At 34.8% G+C, this 25,796-nt stretch overlaps 1 protein-coding gene across 1 annotated transcript; it reads right to left on the bottom strand.

The window, feature by feature from the left end:
- Window positions 1-20,991: 20,991 nt before the first annotated feature.
- On the bottom strand, window positions 20,992-24,153 carry LOC131608964 (ethylene-responsive transcription factor ERF115-like). The gene is made up of 2 exons (XM_058880575.1): window positions 23,812-24,153; window positions 20,992-21,667 (listed from the first exon to the last, which is right to left on the bottom strand). The coding sequence occupies exons 1-2, from the start codon at window positions 23,924-23,926 to the stop codon at window positions 21,270-21,272; spliced, it is 513 nt and encodes a 170-aa protein (XP_058736558.1). The 5' UTR covers window positions 23,927-24,153; the 3' UTR covers window positions 20,992-21,269.
- Between the last annotated feature and the right edge of the window lie 1,643 nt (window positions 24,154-25,796).

Genomic DNA, 25,796 nt, shown 5'->3' with positions numbered 1-25,796 from the left:
AATATGGATGTTGACAAAAAATTTCATTTTTGACTGTCTGTTGACTTTTTTGGTCAAACGGGTCGTCTGTTGACTGTTTGAGCTGCTGACGGTGCGTCTGAGTGAATTGAAGTTTGAAAATTTGTATGATGGTACTTTGAGATGTATGGAGGTCCATGAAATCCATTTGAGGTCTCAAAAACTTGTTTCTCCTGAAAAAACAATAAACCCTAATCAGGGACTGTTTGTGTAGGAGACAGTTAAGCGTACCTGATTTTTGTGCAGTGCTGAGTCTCTGCTAATCATGTGATATTCAGAAGACTTCTAGGACAAAAATCTTGGAATTTTGAAATGCAAAAGTTTGATTTGATTGATGGTACAAAACACGGAGAATTGTACTGTCAGCAGTTTGACTGTCAACTGACTATTCAGGCATGTAACAGTTAGAGTGAAAAATCAACAGTCAAAGTTAATTTTCTTTTTGTTGTTTTTGTTTTATGTGAAAGATGAAAGTTTATTTACATGACTTGTTAAAAAACACAGACATAATAAATAATTGTTATTTACTGTATGCGAGCAAAATTACCGATAATAACCCTGAAAATCATTTAATGCACAGAAACATAAATATTTGACTGGCAGAAAACACACAAAATATTATCTGAATAATTAAGCAACAATATGACAAATAGTACAACATTTAATACTGACAGTACAAACATTACATACTATAATGGACAGTACGACGAATAAACGGTACATTTAAGAAAATAAGAGATACGGCAAACTTTAAGAATGACGATTAATAACCCATGCTATGACCAACAGAAAATAGATGATCGGGAGTGTAACCATCGCAGGTCCACATTTTTCAGGACTATGCAGACAGAAGAAGGACATGATCACCGTAGCAATGGTGATGACCATAAGAAAACACGTTTCTATCCGCTTCGCCATTTTGCCGGGGAGGAAGAGAGAATGAATATGAAGTAGAAATTTTGAGAAATGATTTAGAATTTGATGTGAGATTTTATGGAAAAAATGAGAGGTATTTATAGAATGAAAAGAGGGATAGAGACGTTGGAGAATGAAGTGATTCCGTACAAAAGGAAAATTTGAGTGGAAGTAAGATTTGAAAGAAAGTGTATGATAGTGTTGGGAAAAAGAGAGATGTGTAGAATAAAGTTAAGATTTGATTTTTGAAAAAGAGATTTGAAAAGAGATTTTGAAAATAATGGAATATAGTACAAAAGTTAGTGGGAAACAAAAATTAGTAATAATTTACTTGTTACCAGTACCGTCTGAATCCCGGACTCTGCGCCTGCGAAAGATTTAACTCTGTACCAATTGCGTCAGTACTACTTATCTGTAAATAAATATCAAATAAATAGCGTGTGTGAAGTAATAAACAGTAACTGGCGTTTGCGTAAGAATAAATTCAACAGCAAGCCAAAATACTGTATTAAGAAAAAATTCTAAAAATCAAGTATTCATAAATCAGGATGTGAAAATCCAAGATTATATGAAACTCTTAATTTTTAGATTGAAGTTTTCTTGAAAAAAGATGCGGGCAAATTTTGGGGTATAACACCTGGAAAATAGCGAATAAAGCATGCTTGCATATAAATTCTTCGCGACCTCCCTACCCTATTCGTATGAATCACGCGAACCCAACCATGTGGTTAATTTGATCTAATTTTATCCCTAATTAAAACCCCCCAATTTGAAACCCTAGAACTCAAAACGGCCTCTAATGGAGAAACACGATTAAGACACCCAAACTCCAAACAATTAATTCATCAACGATCAGAACAACAAGGCAAACCCAAATATGCAGTCAAGTTTCAATGTAAGTGCATGAATCATTCAGATCGAACGAGTTTTCAGAATGACCTACTAGAGTTAAATGGAGAGAGTTCTGGGGATGCTGAAGCAGAGTAATAGTCCAGCCACGTTCAGAAAGATCCCACGTACGTATTGCAATGCTCAAAGCTCTCTGAAACACCTTCAATCCTCGAAACCGATTCTCACTTTCTTGAAGAATTTTTTCCCTCCCTGAATGCTCTTGCTCTCCCAGATTTTCAACCCTTGTCCGTGTGCATAGCTTTAGATACTTATAGGCAATGGATTAGGTCAATAAAATTGTCCAAAACCTCACTTGAATCCAATCTTGCAATTTGAGAAAATTTGATTTTATTCCTTTTATCAAAACCTTATATTCTTGTCCAATCTTGTGCCAATCTTTTTCAATCATTTAATCACTAAATTATATTGTATTCTATCATAAATATTGATTGAAATCAATCCATATGCACCTCTTTAATAAAAAATTTGATTTTTCCTTTAATTAAACTATTTTAAATCATTTAAAAATGAAATAAAATTATATATAAATTAAATAAAAGGTGAAATTCGTGGAATATGGTTTGGATAACTTGTGGATCAAGTTTGAGTCATAAAATGTAGGCCCATTTGCAAGAAATTCAATTTTGACCCCCCTTTATTTCACATTTGGTCCTCCAAAATCACCCTACTTTGACCAAGCATATCTCACTCAATTTTTAAGCTATGAGGGAGTTCTAGGACTTTTTGGAAACCTCAAGAGGTCCTCTATAAGCCACTTTGGAACATATTTTTCATTTGGAGCTTTTATCTTGATCATATCCTCTTTGACAAAAAACTGCTTTTGAAGGATGCTTGAAAAGGACCTGTAATCTTTTGCATTATACCTCTCAAATGAAGCATTTCTAGCCTTGGCTTGTGAGAGACAAAGTTGTAGAGAATCCAATTTCCTTCCAAATAAGCTTTGAGTGAGGAATTTTTGATGTTCCATGTGAAAGTTATGGTCAGTCAAAGTTGAGTTGACTTTTCCTAGAGAAACCCTAATTTGAACCTTTTTGTATTTGTTCATCTCTGAGTTTCTACTGATAAATCATGATCAAATTATGATCAAATGATGGATATACACTTCTATACTTGATGTTTGATCAATGATCAGAGGCTTGGACCATGCTTTGATTGTGATTGACATTTAGGTTTAATCAGTTGATTGTGGATCATCTGGACCATTGAGTGGGCAAACTTTGGAATTGAGTCTTGACCTTTGTTATGTAAGCACCTTAGAGCATAATGAACCATGGGGGACTTCATTGGGCTTCACTTATCTCATTACCTTAGGAGAGTACCCAAACCCTAGTTTCAGAAGAACCTTGTGTAAGAGAGTTCCTTGATGAAACTCTTGAGCATTGAATCATTGTGAGTGAAATATGGAAGGCAAATTTTGGGGTATGACAGCTGCCCCTATTTAATTACCTTGGATCGGATGGCGTGACAATACGCAGGTCTCACGTTGTTCGGATCGAAGAGTTATTAAATAATGGAAGACCCCTAAATTTATCCCGTGCTCGAGTGTGAGAGAAAGAATCGTCCTGCTAAAGCCCGAGTCTTACATAGCGAGGACTTGTAGTTAGTTGTACGATCAGCTTGCTACCATTGATAGCAAACTTTCATAATTTGTGGACCCCCACTTACTATAGTTTTAGTAAGTTTACCCGCACCAATAGCATTACTTGTCATAGCTCTGACAAGCTCGCCTGCACCATTCGGATCATCTGTCCTGGTTCGGACAAATTTCACCTGCACCATTAGGATCCTTTATCCTTGTTCGGACAAATTCACCTGCACCAAGGGGATCATTTGCTATGCTTATAGCAAACTTACCTGCACCATTTAGGATAATTTGCTATGCTTATAGCAACTTCACCTGCACCATTTAGGATAATTTGCTATGCTTATAGCAACTTCACCTGCACCATTTAGGATAATTTGCTATGCTTATAGCAACTTCACCTGCACCAATAGGATAATTTGCTATGCTTATAGCAAACTCACCTGCACCAATAGGATAATTTGCTATGCTTATAGCAAACTCACCTGCACCAATATGATCATTTGCGAGGGTTATCGCAAACTCACCTGCACCAATAGGATCATTTGCGGAGGTTATCGCAAACTCACCTGCACCAATAGGATCATTTGTAGAAGTTATCGCAAACTCACCTGTATAAATTTCTTGACATGTCCGCAGACTGTTAGAAGTATGAGAACCCAATAACCTGGTGTTGCGTATTGTACGCATAAAGTTAAGTTGATGAGTGTATATGACCCATGTATATGCATATGCATAGACCCTTTGTAATGTTGATGCGTATGCCTATATGCTGATGCAATCCTAAGATTTTATCTCCTTAAACCCATTGAACCTGTTTAAACCATGTTTGCACCTATACCATGACTATGCTTATGCTGGCTTGGTAATGTTTATGTATGTGTTGATTGATGTAACGAATGGAAACGAAGCAATGTCTTCTATAAGACTACCTGAAAGGTTTTTTTTTTGGAATGGATATGAAAATTTATCTTAAAGAAGACTACCTTAAAAGTTTTTTTTTTGGAATGGATAAGGAATGTCTTAAAGAAGACTACCTGGAAAGGTTTTTTTAGAAACAGAATGTCTTAAAAAAGACTACCTAAAAAGGTTCTTAGAAAGGTAATGTCTTAAGTAAGACTACCTGAAGAGGTTCCTGGAAAGGATGACAATTTGTCTTGAATAAGACTGCTTGAGGAGGCTCCTAGAAAGGATCGTGAGATTTGTCTTAAAGAAGACTACCTAAAAAGGTATGGTGTGATGTATCCACCAATGTATGTAATGCATGACTTATGCATATTTGCATGATACTCTGATGATAGGTTGTTGATAACCAAAGCGTGTATAGCTTGCTAATGTTGTTAGTGCGACTTCCGAATCCCTGTTTTTGAATTTTGAAGATCGTAGTTTAGGAGAGAGATTTGTTCGAGGTTGTAAAGTATGAGGATGCTTTTTCCTTTTGTTGTGCGCCTTGCTCCAGTTTGACCTTTTGAATTACTCCACGCCTTTAACCTTTTGAGCTGTTTGCTTTATGGATTTGATCTTTTGCAATTCGCACCTTTAACCTTTCCGAGGTTCTCCACACCTTTAACCTTTGTGGTTCTCCACACCTTATGGATTTGATATCCCATGCCCCAATGTTTAGTGGAAAAAGGTGCTTATGATCTCCAAGCTATGAAGGAAGTGCCCCGAGAAATAACCTTGTCATATGCTTTGACGTTTTATATTGAAGGGTATGCCCTTGATCTCCAGGATATGGAGGGCTATCCGTAGTGTGCTATCCTTTTGAATTTGAATTCTTCCCATGTTTGACATGCCCCTGCTTGCTGTTGCTTCGAGATGTGCCCCAAGTCGATTGAACCTTAGGAAGAATGCCCCCAATTAATAGGATTTTTGCTTGTATGCCCCTGTGATCCTTGAAATTTTGCCCCTGTTTAGGAGAACCCCCTAGATGTGGTTCCCCCATTCCAGAGTCTTTATTAGAAATGACCGCCTTTGATTAACCGATTTCGAGATCTCCTCGATGCTAAGTGTATATTCGTAGATGACGTTATACCCTTTGAGAAGTAACTCCAATGCAATGCGTATGCAAGTTTTGGAATCGAAGTCCGTTATGAATTAGGACTGTATGATTAGAAATGAATGCTTGAAGAAGCGCAATGGTTAGAAATAGTTTTAACAAACCTAGGAGTCGGTATAACAAAATCCTGCTTGATTATGCTTTCGTAGTTAACCTTGCCTCAATTAGGACTTTTGAATGTTGTAATTTGGCCTGGTTCACGGTTTTAAGAAACAATGGATATAAGGCTCAAAATTTATTTAGCCCACCCCTTTCTCCTTGATGTTCTCCAGATCCTAAAAATTTGCCTAATCCAATGAATGTGCTTTGTTTGTAAGAGAATCGTTTCAATTCTGATGTTGAGCAGAAACCTTAGTAAAGATCCAAGTACTGATGAAAACTGTTTGTAAAGATCCAAGCATTGATGTGAAGCTTTGTTGGTTTAGCGGTCACAAGATTATCCTTTGTATTTCGCCTTTGTTTTTATCCCTTGTTTTGCATGAACCAAATCCTTTGAATTTGATCCATCGGGATGCCCTAATTTTTTTGCCTAAGTCTTTTTTGTTTTTTTTTTTTCATTTTGACTTAGCGGGCGATTTTTCCTCCTCTTTTTTTTTATGCTCTTTTGAAGGTATTGCTCTTTGGATATCGAATGTTGTGACTGCCATGTTGACTTTGATTTGTAAGCTTCACCTTTGATACTTCCTCGATCTTGAATGATGTAATGAGGAAGAAAATTGTTGTGAATGTTATTGTTATCTCCATTACTTTCTCATTCTTGGATGAATACGAGGAAGAAGATGTGCTTGAACCTTATGCTTGAACCTTTGCTTGAATCCTTGCTCGGATTGATTGATTCTCTTGACAACCATAATACACCATTGAATTAATTGAAATCTACCCTGCCCCTGGTTGAAATCAAGGTTTATTTGAAAAGTAGAAACAAACTCCAACTCCTGGCTCGAGGGGGTGACAAGGGATTAACATCCTTATATCTCCACTGTTTTGGAATTGAAACAATTCCTGTACATCGTCGGTTCGGTCTTACCTTGAAAGCATATTGTTTAGCGAGACTTGGTTATTTGTATTCGTCATTCTCCCTTAAGTTTGTTAATAGTCCTAAATTTGAAATAGAATGGAATAGAAGTGTGCGAGCGAATGAATTGACTCCAAAACCTGCATGGTCATCCCATTAGAATAGCTAATCCGAAGGTACAACTTTTATCCTGAGTAACACTTAGCGATCGTAGGGGTTGAAATTTTGACATGATAAACACCTATTAACCTCAGGGACAATCTTCTTTGTACATCCGTTGACCTTGTTTTACTCCTTAGTTCTTAGACTTGTAGAAGTAAAGGGTAACCTCGAATTCTCCTTGGGCACGTCAAACCTGTCGGGAATAAATTGGTAGCAGTGGGTTTTCGTCGTTTCGGAATTTCATGAGTTTCCTTAGACTGAACCTCTTTTGCTTTTCCAGAGGATAGTATCACACCCTTCATAACCTTCAGAGTTTGTAAGTTGATAAAGAAAACCTATGACCCTTTTGCCCCTTGGTGTGGGGTTAACACATGTCGCCTTCCCTCCATCGTAGTTATGCATTTCCCCAGTTGGACTAATCCATGCCCCAGTTTATCGTAGAGCGTCCTTGTAAATTTGATATGTTCTAAGACGAACCCCTTTATGATTAGATACCCCTTGAGTGTATCTATGAGGGAACTCTTTTGTTGAACTAATCCTTGCTCGATGACAACCTTTATTGTGTAATCCTGTCGCGAAAAGGCATGGACATGTGGAAAGCATGGTGAAAGGCATTCCCTTTTTCATTTGTATGACCAAGCTCGTTCTCGATAATTTATCCTCCTTTCTCCATAGTTTACGATCCTTTTATATTTTCTTCGGGAAATCAGCTAGCACGGTGAGTACGGATACGGGAGAAGGTATGAATGCAAATGTAAGTGTCAATATAAATGTATGAACGCATGAAAATGCAAATGCATGCTATGAATGTTATGATTATGCTATGTTCGCTTCTTATCCACATATATACATACATATATATATATATATATATATATATATATATATATATATATATATATATATATATATATATTTATATACTATTATTATTCTCCTTTTCTCTTCTTTTTTTTTATATATATGCATTTTTTTATTAGAGAAATAATCCTTTGGTGAATATTATAGGAACAATGAGTAACGGAAAAGAAACACACTTTATTAAAAAAAGAAATACTACTCCATTGTTGGTTTACAAATAGAATTTGAAATTGGAAATTAAAATACTTAATAAAAAATGCAACAAGGAAAATAGAATAAAACTAAGAACGCTTTTGGATGTCTTCTTTGAACTTGTCCACCATGTCTCTACAAAGCTCCATGAATTCTTTTACCACCTTGGGAAGGATGATGGGGGAAGGTTCCGCTTTTTCTAAACTCTTTGGAATATCTTCGATCAAATTACACAAAAAGACTAGCTTATCGTAATTATTTCGGCATTTTTCATAGTCTTCAAGCATCTTGGGGACCATGCTTACATGCTCACTTGCCGTAGAAACAATTGTGAATTGTCTTCTCCAATAATCCCTTTCGCTCATTGTTTCCTCATATATTTCCCTTTTCCTCACAAACACTTGTCTAAGCGAAGCCATAGCTTGAAGAGCTCTATTGTATTCCCCGGTGCGCTGTAAAAGTAACTCCTTCGTGACTAATCTTTTTGCACGCTCTTCACGTCCCAATTTGTGAGATTCTTGAAGATCATATTTGAGATTCCTTATTTCCACCTTTTGATCCTTAGTTTTATCCGTCAATTCAAAGACTACCGCTTCTAAGTTTTTCTCGGATTCCGCCTTGTCATGGGAAGTTTTCTCATAGCACCTCCTCCACCTTGCGATTTCTATATCTGCTTGTTCCAACCTCTCATTATGTGCTTCTAGATTGAAATTAGCACTTAGAACTCCTTCGGTTGCACGTTTCCGTTTACTCCTTTGTCTATCATTCTCTTCCTTCATTGCTTGAAGTTCTTGGTTCTTTTCTTTAAGGTCAAAGCGTAGTTGGCTCCTTTCGTTGGTAAGTTGATGCAAATCAAGCTCTAACTTTTCTTTTTCCTTTCGGGACGCCTCTAGGGCAGCCCTTATCCCTTCTATCTCTTCGATGGATAGAGGAACAGGATTAGGAGAATCAGGCTTGTATGCGGGATCTACAACAAAAGGGAGCAAAATCTTTCCAACTCTTTCTTGAACCCATTTAATGTACGGTTCTCTAGCAATAACATTCTTTGGCCCAAAGTCTTTTCTTTGAACATGCTTCCAAGCTTGAATTACTTTCTTCAATGTTCTTGGTTCACCTTTCCCATTGTCATGCAAAATTAATTTTTCTACCTGTTGTTCGGAAGGCTCACCATCCATAGAATGGCCCAATTGACGCAATGCTAGAACGGGGTTATAATTAATACAACCAAGAGTTCCCATTAATGGCACATTGTTGAACTCCCCACACTTGTAAATAACCTTGTCAGAATTTAATTTCTTTGCATACCATAGAATAGAATCCGCTTTAAGAGCCCTCAATTTTTGAGACCAATCATATCTAGTTAAATCTTTGATAAAACTACTAGCTTTGTAGAGATGAGAAGTCAACCAAGAATATAGCAAATGGACACAACAAAATAACATTCCTTTCTTCTTTTCATACTTCATATGGATAGCATAATAAATATTAGCGAGGATAGTTGGAGTTGGATCTTTGTCAAAAATCCTAAAAGATGTGAAAGCATGGATTGCGGTAGGATCAATATAATCAACATTCTTCGGTAATAAAACAACACCAAAAATCAAGAGAGCTAATAGATGTCCACAAATGTCCCATTGTTTCTTTTGAGCATATATTAAATCTTGGTTTTCTAAGTAAGATCTTTTGATCCCATGCACATCTCCATCAGTTTTTATAATTAGACTTCAATTCCGTAGCGGACACTCCCAAAGCCTTTGCCAAATCCGAAAACTTAACTTCTTTACCTACACCTGTGTATTCCTTTTTAATTTTTGAGAATCCTAACATAGCATCCATCTCTTCCAGAGTCGGAGCCAACTGAAAATCCTAAAAAGTGAAACATCTAAGCGGCAGATCATAGAATTGAACCAAGGCGGTGATAGCTTCTTCTTGCACTTTTACCCTTAGCAAATCCAAGATATCCCCATAGCGGATCACAAACCTATCCAAAGCACCTGATGGTAATTTCTCTTTGATTATTCTCAATTTCTTGATATCTGGAGTAGAAACGGTAAAGTGGACAATTGTCTTCTTAGCACTCATCCTTCCTACATATTCACCAATAAAATATATTTTTTACAATATGTATATATATTTTTTTTATATGTATATTTTTTGTGTGGATAAGACATGATGAAGATGAAAATGGGGAATGATGCATGCAAACACAAAGATACAACAACAAGCAAACAAGGAAACAAACCCAAGCATAAATGACAGAAAATTACAAATCAGATTATGATATTTCAAGAATTCTAAGTTCATAGGTTCGACGTAGCGGCTCTAGGGAGCCTACCTTTTTATGGGGGGTTCTAGAAGGTCTCATGGGGTCGTTCGTAGCCTCCGAGACTTTTTGTCTCTTCGGATTTTAGAACAACTCATTTTATCCATGAGGTTCGAATTTTTAGGGTAGGTTCTCGGAGAGATCAGCCAAATACCCAGTCCTGCCCTCAACAAAGTCAAGCCTCGTTTTGGACATTTCCAAATATTCAACCCACTCCGAGTGGAGTTATCAATGAGACTCGTAGGCGATTCAAGTCCCCCCTGGTCTCAAGGATAACTCCCACACTTAGGTTTTAACATAACACAAAAATACCCAGCAGTGCATATAATATATAATTAAACATTTTAAGGCAAACATGACAAATAAAACATTTAATGAAAACCAAAAACAATAAATAAATAAACAAATAATTAAATATTTATTATAAAGATAAACCTTCCCCCAAACCCTAAAAATGGCAAACTTGCCAAACCCTAAAAATCGCCAAAAACCTAAACCATTAACCACAATCCTAAACCCTCTCAAGCCTTAGGAGCATAATAATTAACCTATAGTGTATTTCCCCAGCAGAGTCGCCAGCTGTAGCAACCTGCCCTAAAATTGAAGGTTTAGAGTTGCCACCTATTCTGAAGGGCGAATAGGAAACCCTACGCAGTTTTAAAGATTCGGGGTAAGTTATTATAATCAGGTTGAGGGAAGGTATTAGGCACCCTCAACCCTTTCCTAAAGGCTAACATTGCAAAGATAAGGGTTTATGGCAAGGTTTATAAAGAAAGGTAACATAAAGTAATAATAGGGCTAATTATATTGACATGATTAGAATTTAGAGGAGGGGGACTCGCCTTGTTACCAAGTGCCTACGTACCTCCTTATGGAGGATCAGAGTCTACGTAGTTCGGGGAAGGGTTGTACGCCCTTAGAGTTGAAATTTGATTTGAGATGGTTTTAGAGGCTTTTTGAGTGGCCTATCGTAGTTGTGATAAATCGTAGTTTTGTAAAGATTTTGGGAAGTGTTTTAGGATTTGGCGTACAACCCTGATTTTAGTTTGCACTATTAACCGCAATAATCGATTGATTCAATTACCATAGTTAACAGATTAATAGTTGTATCATTACCAATTTTAATCGATTGATTCGATTATCACTAATAATGAATTATAGTATTTTTTAATAATTTTTATGAATTAATTTGTATCGTTACCCCTCGTAATCGATTGATTCGATTAAAAAGAGCAACGAATTGGAATGAGAGAAATAAAAGGGTTAATCATCGCAACTAATAGAATAGTTGAAACCATTTAACCAAATAGAAATTAATTATATTTTAATTAAATAACATTTTAATTAAAATTACTATTGACCATAGCGATTAATTGATTTAATCGGCACGAACAATAAATTATGATTTTAATATTAATATCATATGTTAATTTGATTTAACAAAATAATTATTATTGTTATATTAATAAATATATTCAAAAGGAATTAATTAAAACAAATAATTAAAATAATTTTTAGTTTATTAGGGGTTATGATTCTGTGTGGCTAGGCTGTGGGCGCATGTTATGGGGATTAGTTATGGGTGCGTTGGATCTCACTAAATGGTGAATCCTACAGCCAGATCTAAAGGGAACATGATATGCCAGAATACTGTGGGCGCATGGGATCAAAGAATATAGCTGTTCAATAAAAATAATGCTGGAGGGGAGGCTCGAACCCATGACCTCCCCCTCATACGCGCGCTTCGCTACCAACCAACCAAACATGCAATTCTGTTTATGAACTGTATTCATGAAAAAAAATATGAAACAAAAAAAAACCCTGGACTAACACGCGCGCGATAATTCAAATGGGCCAACCGTATCGTGCCACCTCATCGTCTCTTTCATATAACCTGCAAAAGTCCTATAATATTTGCTACGATTTAACTACAGAGTCCATTCATGGCTACCAGACCTGGAAAATAGCGAATAAAGCATGCTTGCATATAAATTCTTCGCGACCTCCCTACCCTATTCGTATGAATCACGCGAACCCAACCATGTGGTTAATTTGATCTAATTTTATCCCTAATTAAAACCCCCAATTTGAAACCCTAGAACTCAAAACGGCCTCTAATGGCGAAACACGATTAAGACACCCAAACTCCAAACAATTAATTCAGCAACGATCAGAACAACAAGGCAAACCCAAATATGCAGTCAAGTTTCAATGTAAGTGCATGAATCATTCAGCTCGAACGAGTTTTCAGAATGACCTACCAGAGTTAAATGGAGAGAGTTCTGGGGGTGCTGAAGCAGAGTAATAGTCCAGCCACGTTCAGAAAGATCCCACGTACGTATTGCAATGCTCAAAGCTCTCTGAAACACCTTCAATCCTCGAAACCGATTCTCACTTTCTTGAAGAATTTTTTCCCTCCCTGAATGCTCTTGCTCTCCCAGATTTTCAACCCTTGTCCGTGTGCATAGCTTTAGATACTTATAGGCAATGGATTAGGTCAATAAAATTGTCCAAAACCTCACTTGAATCCAATCTTGCAATTTGAGAAAATTTGATTTTATTCCTTTTATCAAAACCTTCTATTCTTGTCCAATCTTGTGCCAATCTTTTTCAATCATTTAATCACGAAATTATATTGTATTCTATCATAAATATTGATTGAAATCAATCCATATGCACCTCTTTAATAAAAAATTTGATTTTTCCTTTAATTAAACTATTTTAAATCATTTAAAAATGAAATAAAATTATATATAAATTAAATAAAAGGTGAAATTCGTGGCATATGGTTTGGATAACTTGTGGATCAAGTTTGAGTCATAAAATGTAGGCCCATTTGCAAGAAATTCAATTTTGACCCCCCTTTATTTCACATTTGGTCCTCCAAAATCACCCTACTTTGACCAAGCATATCTCACTCAATTTTTAAGCTATGAGGAAGTTCTAGGACTTTTTGGAAACCTCAAGAGGTCCTCTATAAGCCACTTTGGAACATATTTTTTATTTGGAGCTTTTATCTTGATCATATCCTCTTTGACAAAAAACTGCTTGTGAAGGATGCTTGAAAAGGACCTGTAATCTTTTGCATTATACCTCTCAAATGAAGCATTTCTAGCCTTGGCTTGTGAGAGACAAAGTTGTAGAGAATCCAATTTTCTTCCAAATAGGCTTTGAGTGAGGAATTTTTGATGTTCCATGTGAAAGTTATGGTCAGTCAAAGTTGAGTTGACTTTTCCTAGAGAAACCCTAATTTGAACCTTTTTGTATTTGTTCATCTCTGAGTTTCTAATGATAAACCATGATCAAATTTTGATCAAATGATGGATATACACTTCTATACTTGATGTTTGATCAATGATCAGAGGCTTGGACCATGGTTTGATTGTGATTGACTTTTAGGTTTAATCAGTTGACTGTGGATCATCTGGACCATTGAGTGGGCAAACTTTGGAATTGAGTCTTGACCTTTGTTATGTAAGCACCTTAGAGCATAATGAACCATGGGGGACTTCATTGGGCTTCACTTATCTCATTACCTTAGGAGAGTACCCAAACCCTAGTTTCAGAAGAACCTTGTGTAAGAGAGTTCCTTGATGAAACTCTTGAGCATTGAATCATTGTGAGTGAAATATGGAAGACAAATTTTGGGGTATGACAACAATCACATCATCACATCATTCAAACAAACAAACAAACACACATATCACAATACGAACTCGAACTACAAGTTTAGTAGGCAAACATACCGGTACTATACCTCAACTCAAAAAAGTTCATCACAACTTTTTAAAAAGTATTTTCTAAATAACTTCAATGTTTTTTTAGACCTATTACATGTTGAAGTAACAAAAGATCCACACAAATCAAACCCAAATATATTATATATGGTAACCAATGGAGTCTATATGTCAAAAAATAGAACAAATCCAATAGGGAGGCTCAAAGCCACATGAACAGAGGTGAATACCTTAGTATAACATGATGACATAATACAATAATCAATCTTTGAGGCCACCCTTAAAAACTAATACGCATATAAATCAGACATTTATAAATAAATACCAAAATATTCTCACTTTTTTGAGTTATATATAACACATTCAAATCACATAGATGATACATTAATAAGTCATCTATTAATGACTTCAAAAATCACTTCAAAAGGAATAAGAATTGAATGAAGCTCATACGAATTTAATCACTCTATAAACATGACGTGTTATTATATCATCACACATTTAATTAATCTACTTTCAATATGCATCCACTTCACCTTATTTTGGCGTTTGTGCATGTTTATAGCTTTATCTTTTTCTTAAGAGTAAAGTGGTGAGTTCAAGATATTTGTCGGTTGTATTCATGAAAGTACGTACTTTTTGACTTTTGCTTAAAACAAAGCAAAGTAGTAGCAATATTCGATTTGGCTACCCAAATAAGCCTAGTGTTGTTGTCATGTCCCACTGCTCTTCATGCGTGTTCATCCATACTATCAAACTTATCCCATATACATTTATTCCAAAGAAAAAACATATTTCCAGTTTTAATTCTGAAAATGTTATAAAATGTATGTTTGTGGATTAGTTTAAATTAGATTGGTTTGGTTAAATTTTATCTGATCCAACATGTATATTTAAAATCGATTTTAGAAAGATTAAAATTAATTTTAATTACCTGGTTATTCTTGATTAAAATTAATTTTATTTTATAGTCAATTTTAACTTTAAATTAAAATTTGAAAAATTTAATGTAATAATTAATTATTATATTTAAATTTATTATTCATTTCACTTTTACTAAATAGTTTATACAATTTAGGGTCTGTTTGGTAAAAATAGCGGTTGACTGATAAGCTAACTGATAGCTTATAGCTTATTACTGATGGCTGATGACTGATGACTTATAGCTTATAGCGGATGATTAAGACTGATAGCTTATAAGCTAATTGAAGTGTTTGGTAAAATTAGCGGTTCAATTAACTTATAAATGTAAAATGACATAAAAGATATTTAATATATATTTATTTTATTTTAAATTAAAATAAATTATAAGGGTTAAAAGTGGATTTTAATTAAAATAATAAGGATAAAAAAGGAAGAAAAAATGATAAGCTATAAGACATAAGCTAAAACGCTATTTGAAATAGCGTCTGTAAAATAAGCTATAAGCTAGTAAAATAAGATATAAGCTCGTGATGAAAAGACTGTTATCAAACGGGTCTAAATTATTATATGAGCTTATAAAACATAAGACATAAGTTATAAGCTCGAAAACATGCCTTACCAAACAGAGCCTTAGTCAATTTCTCGGGTCTGGATGTCGACTTTTAGAAATAAGCATCGTTGGGTAGTGATTTAGGGGTGACAAAATGGGCCGTGACCCGCCAGGTCGGCCCGCGCATCCACCAAAAAATGCCAGGTTGGATTGACATTTTAGGCCCGCCATCTGCCATAGCCCGTCCCGCCAAAACCTGTTGCTCGTCATAGCCCGCCCCGCCAAAATCCGTCGCCCGCCAAAACCGCCGCCCCGTCAAAATCTGCTATTTTTTAAGTTAATTCTACTAATTCTAATTCTTGATGGTTTTATTTTATACATTTATTTGTGAATATATGCAATATTTTTAAGTAAAATGTGTTAGAAAATGCTTTATAAATAATTGTTCTAAAAACTATGTGAAAAATCTAATTAAAATGTAAAAAAAACTATTAAAAAATGAAAAAATAATAAATAAAAAAATAGGCGGGCAAGTCCGCCACCCGCCAACCTGCCACCTTGGCGGGGCGGGCTAGGTTTTTATGTCCATTTCAATTTGCGGGCTTGCCCGCCCCGCTATTTTTTCTGGCGGGCATATGACAGGGCAGGGCGGGTCGTCCGCTTTGCCACTCCTATAGTGATTAGGCGAGAAGTTATAAATTAGGGGTGTTTAGGCTTTGAACTAATACTGCTGATAGTGGACTTTCTTCTTGGCTTGGCAGCTCCTAGATTAGGTGTTGTTTGCACTGAGTTGGGTTAACAATTAATTGTGTTATTTATCATTATGTCATTTACTTTCAATTTTGAAAAGTGTGATGTAAGTTAGCAGATGTTATAGCATTTATCTTGACATTATGTGTTGTTAGGACATTTGTCTTGACATCTGTTCTAAGTGCCAAAATTTCAAAGTTCCTATCGCACAAATAATGAGGAAGATCCTTAGTAATAGTCATAAATAAACAAATGATGCCGAGAAAGAAACGGATACTGATGAGGAACCTATTGTTAAAGGGATACTTGCCACAAAGAACAAGAAGAAGAATAAAGAAAATGTTGAGTCTCTTAAAGTGATAACTATCAAGAAATCTGGAACGAAATGGAGTAAGGTTGAAAGTAATCCTACAGAGAAGAGGATTCTCAAGATACAACAGGTGACCTCCAATGACTCTGAGTATGATGCTGAAGCAGATGTCTTGGACATCGTACCCTCAACCAAGAATAATATTGTTGGAAGGAAAATTAATGTTAATGTTTGTGATGCTTCACTGGACAATGTGTCCTTTTATACTGAAGGAAATGTTAAAAATGGAAATATGTTTGTCAGAGAAGGGTTGCCCTTGAAAGAGAGATAAGTAAGGTGCTCTTGGAGGTCATGAAGTTGTGAAATTACTCAAGGAATCTAGTTTAATGAAAACAATGTCAGATATTGGCCCATGCTATAAAAAGATGGTTGTGGCTAAGAAAAAACCTTCTTTCTACTACTAAACTGAATGTGAAGTATACAGTATCTAACAAGATTGGTGCATTCAACTGAGCTCCCACCAACCATAGCTAAAGTATAACTTCTAGTCTCACTAAATTGATCTATCAAATTGGGACCAAGACCAAAATCAACTTTAGGAAATATGTCTTTGACCAAATCATGAAGCATGTCGACTCTTTTGCTGTCAAGCTCCCTATGGGTTTCCCTTGCTTAATCAAAGGAATCATTATGAAATAGTATCCATACATCATCAAACCCGTAGATGTGAACAACAAGAAACCTGCTCCTCTGGCTTTTGACTACAAACTATTTGAAGGGTCTCATGTCCCAAACATTGATCTGACTAAGAACCAAGGTCAAACTACTAATGAAAGGTCATTTACATTTTCAAAAACCACTAAACGAGTTATGGTTTGTGAGCTAGTGGAAGTGTTAAATACCCTGCAAGCTTCAATCATTAAGAATACAAATAGAAAGAAGCAAGTAGATGAGCTGATCAAACTGATTCACAATGTGAAGAAGGTGGGAGAAGATTCAGGAAATGAAGAAGAATACAGTTCTTAAGAATAATTCCTTGGAAAGGAAAATATCTGCCATGATGTGCCAGACATATGGAAGGAGAAGGGCATGACTGTTGGACCTGATTATAGAGGAATTTTTTCGGCCCTTAGTTTTTTTTACTAGTTTAAGTTGGTGTTGTAATAACTATAGTCTTTTCACTTTCTGCACTTTTTTTCCTATGGTTCAACATTTAGCTAGTGATTTTCTTATACTGATTTGGTTGTGTATGTACTAACATGCTAACCTTTGCATGACTGACCTCTGGCTGCTATTTTTGAAGTGCTAACCCTTTGCTAAATTATGACAAAAAGGGGGGGAGTAGTGGTGTGGTGTGATCTGTGTTAGTTAGTGTGACTAAATGACAAGTAACATGTAATTTTTTAGTACTGACTATTTGGTAAGTACTAATAATATGCTCACATGTTGGAGAATCGGGAAAGATATCTGACCCTTTTGATGAGATTTTGTGTTAATAATATTTTACATATCCTGATACTAACTACTAACTGTTTGTGTTATGCATGACTAAATATGTGAATGATTGCATATTGATAATTGTTAGCTGGTAGGATTGTATGCTACTAACTATGTGCTAACTAGGTTCGTGCATGACTAAGTTTGTGAATGACTGCATGATTGATTGTATGTATGTTTTGGAGCAACTAAATGGATTATTTGTAATCATCTTAATGATAATACTATTGGTGCTACTGATTTTGTTGCTGCTGTTGGTGCTTAACTATGATGATTGAAATATGATAGCTACTACTGATTGAATGCTCTCATAGTCTAGTGCTTCTACTGGTTGTAACTTTCTCTAGTCTGATTGTTATATCTTAAAGAGTTGTTTTGCCATAATTTACCAAAGGGGAGATTGTAGTTCCTTTTGGATTGGCCATTTGGATTGACTTCATTTTTCAAATCAACAACATAGAGAAGTATTCAAGATTAATCTAGCTTACTTAAGCTGTGTGGAGGTGCAGAAGGAACACACGATGGACACGATGTCCCAACATGTTGGTATGACATTCGGGCCTTGCACAATAGGTCAATGTTGTTGCGTTTTGGAAGGATTTTCTGTTGAAGATTCATTTAGATTTTATTTCTTTTATTTAGCAATATGATTATATGATTTGTTGGACAACTGTGAAGATCAAATCATATTTAAATGGAGATTTAAATTTGAATTTGAAACAAAACAAATCATATCTTTTTTTGGAGATATTTATGGAACAAGTCATATCCAATTGATTGTGTAACTATTTAAGACGAAATCAAATCAAATATCCAAGGAGAAAAATCCGAAATACTTTTGCTATATAAGGAGCTCAAGACCTAAATTGGAAAGCAAGCATTCACATGGAAGATTTTAGAGTACTAGGTTTACAAGAGTCCTTGTTATTTTATGTACACCACACTATATTTCAGTAATTTGGCATAGTTATAGGTTTGTCTAGTTGAGTTGTAAATTCAACATCATTCATATTGTTGATTGAAGTTGATCACTAGGATTTAGTGATTGAAACATTAAGGGGTTAGTATCTTGAGAGGAAAAAAAGTGATAGGGTGTTTCAAACTTAGGGTGAGTCCTAAATAGAAAGTCATTGGATAGTGTTAGGAAGAGGCATTGAACAACATAGGATTTGTTGTTGCTTATAAGACTAAGTGTACTAAACTACTAATAGTGAATTTCTTTTACTGGGTTGGAAGCCAACCCACCAGACGTAGGTGTTGTTTGCATTAAACTGAGTTACCATTTAGCTGTGTTATTTATTACTTTTTTGCTCCATCATCTTGTACAAGTTAGACTGGGTTAATTATAATGGTTGTGGTTTAACTTGTCGAATCAATTGTCAGAATATCACGTTCGACATCTCTCCCCCAAAAAACATAATTACATATGGAATTTAGAAAGAGTGACACACCATATCTTACACGTCAATTTTTTACGGATGAGATAAATCAAACTTTAATTCAAATATAAAATTAAAATTAATTAATCAATCCGAACATAGACCATGTACCATTAATATCCGGACACCAACCATAACGAATTCTTACCACTCCTTGTGTATTCCTTTCCGTTAAAAACTGCCACCTCCAGTGGACCATATCTATGTACTAGCAACGATCCCCAAACCGCCTCTTTGTCAACTAGGAATCACCACATCCATTTATTCAACGGGGAATCATTAAACATTTCTATGTTTCTAACCTCCAATCCCCCAGCAGCTTTGGCTTTACAAACGTCGTCCCAACTAACCTGTCAGATGGAGGCATCGGGGGATTGGTTTCTGAAAGGCATTTCGTGTAGGGTGGGGGCGGGAAGAAGGGTGTTGTTCTGGAAAAGTAAGTGGTGGGGAAGTGATACTTTTCAGAATGCTTTCCCAATTCTTTATAGTGCTTCGATCCAGCAGAATGCAACCGTTGTGGAGATGGGTAAGTTCATGGGTGTTCGGTGGTTGTGGACTTTCCAAGGGGAGTTTCTCGCTCAGAATAGTCAGATTCAAGAGGAATTACTAGAGCTGTCAAACATTCTGGCTCAGGTGCGTTTGGACCATGCGGTGATCAACAACGGATTCAGGTGGCTTACAAATTGTGAAGGGAAATACGCCATTAGGGAGGGGTACAAGGCCTTTGAGAATTTGCAGACAAGGGTGCTACTTAACATGAACAGCTTGAAGGCTTGCTTTTATATGTGGCAAACACGTGTTCCTTCGAAGATTTTAGTCTTTGCCTGAAGATGCATTAAGAATAGGTTGGCAACGTACGAGCAATTGTTGATTAGAGGCATTTTCCATTGCGGGTTTGGAGGTATGTGTGTTTACTGTATAAATTCAGTTGAATCTCTAGATCATTTGCTTGTTAGTTCTCCTTTTGCCACATTGGTATGAGAGAAAGTGTTGTTGTGGTTGGGAGTGTCGGTTTTTGTTGAAAATTCCGTTGTGTTGCATCTTTTGCGTTATGTAGAAGTCATGATAGGAAAAACTAAAAAGAGAAGGGCTTTGAAATTTTGGTTAGCAACATGTTGGGCAATATGGATTACCCGAAACAATATAGTTTTCAACAATGGAGGCTTCGGAGTGGAGGATGTCGTTGATAGAATAATCGTGATTACATGGTTATGACATTCTTTAGGCTTAAACTCCAAAAGATATAGAGACTTCTATTCTTAGTTTAAGAGTCCATTTGACTTTGTTTAATCCTTGATTTCGTTGTAATTGGGCGAGTATGTATTGTACTCGTTTTATTAATTTATATATCCCATTTGCTTATAAAAATAAAAATAAATGCGGACACCAACCTAATTATACCTAATTATACTTGTGAAGGTGTAATTTTTATAATATTGAGTTAGACTTAAGTACCTTAATATCATATATTAAGAATTTAAATTTATTTTGAGTTACAAAAGCAAATTCAAACAAGTTAATGGTTGTTTCTCATACATAGCTAATAATAGGAAGTGGTCCCACTTTAACCTTGATGCACGTTTGACAACGTGAAAATATATAACAATATTGCAATTATAACTTCTATGAGTTTAGCAATAACCCATTATTTTACTTAAGTTAGAGTTTAATCGGTTTGTAATTTTCTGTGTTTTGGTTCTTTGGTGTTGTAATTCCGAATGGTTGGTTTTGTTTAATATATTTCTTGATTTCAAAAAAAAAAAATATAACAATATTGCAAAATACACACACTTGAGTGTGTAAAATATACTCTCACATCAACTAGATACCTGAATAATCAAAACAATACACTTCTAAGTTTAAATTTGAAACTATTTTAAAGCTTCAATAACCCCTTTTACAAGGCATAAATCCATAACTTAGAACTTCTATAGCAAAATTGACATAGATCATTGATCTTGATGGAACAACCACCGATATCTCGACTACGTAAACGCGCAATCTCCCGCCTGCCTAAATTCTACTAGCCAGGCGGGCGATTAACATCATCTCCTTGTTGTTGTTGATCTTGATTAAAAAGATGAGACGCATAATAAGGAAACTCGGCATCACTAGAGAGAATCTGAGCATATTGAAACAAATTCGGAAAAACTTGTTGATTATCAACAGAAGAACCACTTTGTTGAATTGCACTAGAATTACTATTGTTGTTGCATTGAACAACTCTTTCGGGGAAATTGAGTTTAGCTTTTGTGCCTTTGAATTTGAGTGCTGCTTTGTCATAAGCAAGAGCTGCATCTTCAGCTGTGTCAAATGTTCCTAGCCAAACTCTAGCTGCTTTTATTGGGTCACGTATTTCTGCTGCCCATTTTCCCCATGGTCTTTGTCTCACTCCTCTATAGTGAGGTTTTTTTTTTGGTTCTTTAATTATATTCACATGCAAAACAAGAAAACAAGAAAATAATCACTTATTATAATAGGACTGGGAGGGAGTATATAATGCTAATTGATATATAAATTGTATGAATACTTAGCATTGTACAACTTATTCTAGTCAAAGTTCTCTACTTGTGCCAAATAAGATTGGGAGTGTTAGTTTGATTTTATCTTCCTCAAAATGTGATGTCAATATCATTGATGCAAGAAATTGTTTGTTTTTTTTTTTTTTCTCATGTTTATGAATAAAATAATTAATCTTGAAAATTATTAGCTAGCTAGTAACTTAACTTAATTATTTAAAATAAATCCTTTTTTTTATATAGTGACTTTGACTTTTCAGAAAGTGATTGAGCAACGTAAACATAATTTAACTTTTTTGTTTTTTAGAGTATATATATATATATATATATATATATATATATATATATATATATATATATATATATATATATATATATATATATATATATATATATATATATATATATATATATATGAAATCCACCAATACAAAAGCACAAGGTCAAGTGGCATAAAGGGTGCCAAGTAAAATACAAGAAAACAATAGGTGTAAGAAAAAGGAAAACAACATCCAAAAACAAGGATAGAAGACTATTGATCCTTTTAAAGCAGGTCAAAGCTCTTGGTTAACTATTGGCTATGACATATTATAAGGTTTTGAAGTAAATCGAAGAAGGAGAATGAGTTTAATCTTGACCTATTAATAAACCAAGTTCAAGCAAAAAAAATACTCTTATCCTCCACCTATATCATATTTGTTAACGATACAAAAAACAACTTACCATTAATGCCCCTAAGGAGATAGTCCACACTATTGCAAAAAATCTCCCCAAGACTTATTGGGAGCACCTAAAGAAAGAAAAAACTAAAAAAAGAAGCCTATACTCCTTAGGAAGGGGCAACCGAACCCCTAACCAACTAAATATTTTATAATAAACACTAGGAGTTAGGTTGCAGGTGATGAATAAATGAGAGGCTGATTCAAGTCCATTCCCACAAAAGAGACAAGAAATACACTCCAAGTCAACAATAACATTCCGCTTAAACAAGTTTTCTCTCGTCGGAAACCTGTCTTGTAGAAGCTTTCAAGAAAAGACCATCATTATAGAGAGCTATTCCAAATAAGGGAAAGCCTTGGTTTCTCTCTAGATAAAGAATCTTCAGGAAAAGACAAAGACTAGCTTGAATTTTATAGACAGTCGCCATCGAGAATAAGTCATCTATAGTATGTCTTCAAACCCACCTATCACTATCCTCACTAATCTGAAACTCCTGTAGGGAAAGACAAAGACTTGCTTGGATTTTAGAGGCAGTCGCCATCGAGAATAAGTCATCTCTAGTATGTCTTCAAATCCACCTATCACTATCCTCACTAATTTGAAACTCCTATAAGGAAAGGCAAAGACTATCTTAGATTTTATAGGCAGTCGCCATCGAGAATAAGTCATCTCTAGTATGTCTTCAAACCCATCTATCACTATCCTCACTAATCTGAAACTCCTGTAGGGAAAGGCAAAGACTAGCTTGGATTTTATAGGCAGTCGCCACCCAAAAACAAGTCATCTCTAGTATGTCTCAAAACCCACCTATCACTATCATTTCTAAACTGAAACTCCTGTAGGACCGAGAAAAAAATCAACAACTATAAATTCCTCATTGATGAAGATCAATCTCCTTTAACCAAGGTTCCAAGAAATTCTCTCATCTTCCCACCAACTAATCTCAACCCCAAAGCCATTCTTCCTTTGGAAGATGGAGAAGAATCTCTAAAACCTAATTCTAAGATGTATACTCTCAATCCAAAGATCTTTTAAAGATAGTTAAATATTTTGATTATCAAATGATGTTATATTCTTTTCTATATATTCACATAAGGAAAATACTCCTTATGATCTCTTTTCTTAAATAATTTGAAGTCTAAAAGCAAAATATTTTCAAGAGGAGAGTATAGTTTTCCAAAATAAAATAGATGAAAGATATATCATTTAATTTAAACATATTTGCAAAAAATATATATACTTTACCTTTATATTACTAATAGTATAAGACTATAGTATGAATTAAGATTAAGGCAAGAAAAAAAAGAGACAATTTTAGAAACAAACCTTGATCTACAAGAGGTTGAGATTCTTTATTGATAATAGTACTTGAAGTTGGTTGTGCCATGTGTGGATTATTATTATTAGAACTTCCAATAACTTGAGAGAGACCAGAAACCATAGTAGACAAATCAGTGTTTGAACACCAATTAGAATTAGATGCAAAGTTATATGCATCAAACTCATTAGTATCTACTAATGCATACTCCTCTTTCTCTTTAGTCTCTGATGTTTGTGAAGATAGTGGCAGCTTTCCATGCCTTCTTGGATCCACTTTTACACCTAGTTATTCTCCTCTACTTATTTTGTTTGGCATAAAATATTATGATGTTAAGATACTAGTGTGCTCATACTTATAGTATTTTTTTTGTTTTGTTGTTTTCTTCTAAATAGTTTTGTATTAATTAAAAAAGTGCATCATGAAATGAGAGTTACCTTCATGCATGTCATAAGCATGTGCCCCGCCGTAATTTTAAAGTAGTAGTGTACTTTGTACAATGCATATAGTCCAATAATCTTTATTCATATATATCCACGCATGATCTTTGGTCCTTTTCACATCACAATTCTTCTTTATTTATATTTAGTACATGATTCAATATGATTCTTGCATTGTCGTCACTTGAAACTATATATGCTCAAAACAAAACATACCTATATAGCTAATTAGTGTGGTTTACTTTCGGTGTTTTCTGTTTCATTTCTTGCAGACAATAAATATATCAAAAGAATACATTTTACTAAAATGTAATTTTGTCTTGTTTTGAATCGGTCAAAATAGTGCTTCGAGATTCAGAATAGTTTATATTCATTATTCATAAATTTCAATTCAACGAGACACAGTTTTTAAAAGAGAAGATCGTGAGAGTTCTCACACTCAAAACAGACAATACTCCATAGCTACAGTAGCGCAAATTTGAGGTCGATCTAAACATTATTGCTAAAAGGAGTGGTCGGGTCCACATGCTCATACCCTGCCTCTTAGAAAGTATACTCATACACTTCAACTTAAAGATGTGTCTTTTCTAAAGGACAAAGTTGTGAGGGTATTCACATCCATTGTAGCTAGTCAAACACAAAATTTTAAGTAGGAGTGGTCGCCTTGTAATAAAAAATCATAAAACTCAAATTGTTAGCACGACATGTAAGATTCTACCGAAAGGAAAATGGTAATTTCATGTAAATTTATACAAACATACACAAAAACATAAAATTTATAATTCAAGAAAAAAAATATCCATCACATTTTTATTTTGCGATCTAGTTTCAAAAAACTTGATCTTGATCACACCGACAATGAAAACGATTTTTTCTATTCGTAACACTCTCAGACATCTTTGGCACGTAAGATCTTACGATTTTACTATTCAACACTCGATTTTGACTACACTGAACAATATCTTAAAAGCACAGTAGCACAATATCTTAACTAAGTTTTCCCGCACAAAAAATAGTTGAATTTAAGAGGCGTTTGTTTCAAATTTTGAAGAATAAATTATCCGAGAATAAAAATATAATTCTTGAGTATTTTTAAGAAAAAGTATTTAAGATATAATTTGATGTTATTAGGAAAGTTGATTCTTATATTATTTTTTTAAAAAAAAAAAATATGTAAAATTTTATAGAAATAAACATTGTAATATTTTTATATGAGAATAAAATCATGAAAATATATAAATTATGGGTTAAATATGTTTTTAGTCCCTATAAAATTACTCAAAATGGCGTTTAATCCCTATAAAAAATGTTGACTTTTAGTCTCTATAAAATTACTTTTTTGACCTAGCTCCGGCGATTGTGGAGTAATGGGTCGCGGTCGTGGCCGGCCCCGTAAACCGGCGGCTACGACACCACCGGCAATGATACATGTGTTCTCATCATCGTCTTCGACTCACTCAGTGTAACATCCGGAATTTAATTATTTATTTAATTAAATTGTATAAGGAAATTATTTGTTGGAATTAGTCGAAGTTAGAATTATTGACATTATT

Source organism: Vicia villosa, linkage group LG6, assembly GCF_029867415.1.
Source record: "Vicia villosa cultivar HV-30 ecotype Madison, WI linkage group LG6, Vvil1.0, whole genome shotgun sequence".
NCBI classification, from domain to species: Eukaryota; Viridiplantae; Streptophyta; class Magnoliopsida; order Fabales; family Fabaceae; genus Vicia; species Vicia villosa.
Note: the sequence above shows the minus strand (reverse complement) of the source record. Positions and strands in the feature narration are given on the sequence as shown.

What these genes read in the sequence shown, in the direction of transcription:
- LOC131608964 (XM_058880575.1), bottom strand. Translation starts at nt 23,926, where the DNA reads ATGGTTTCTGGTCTCTCTCAAGTTATTGGAAGTTCTAATAATAATAAT. An exon ending in TCAACCTCTTGTAGATCAAG is followed by an intron (nt 21,668 to 23,811) that starts GTTTGTTTCTAA and finishes ATATAATTAAAG; the next exon opens with AACCAAAAAAAAAACCTCAC.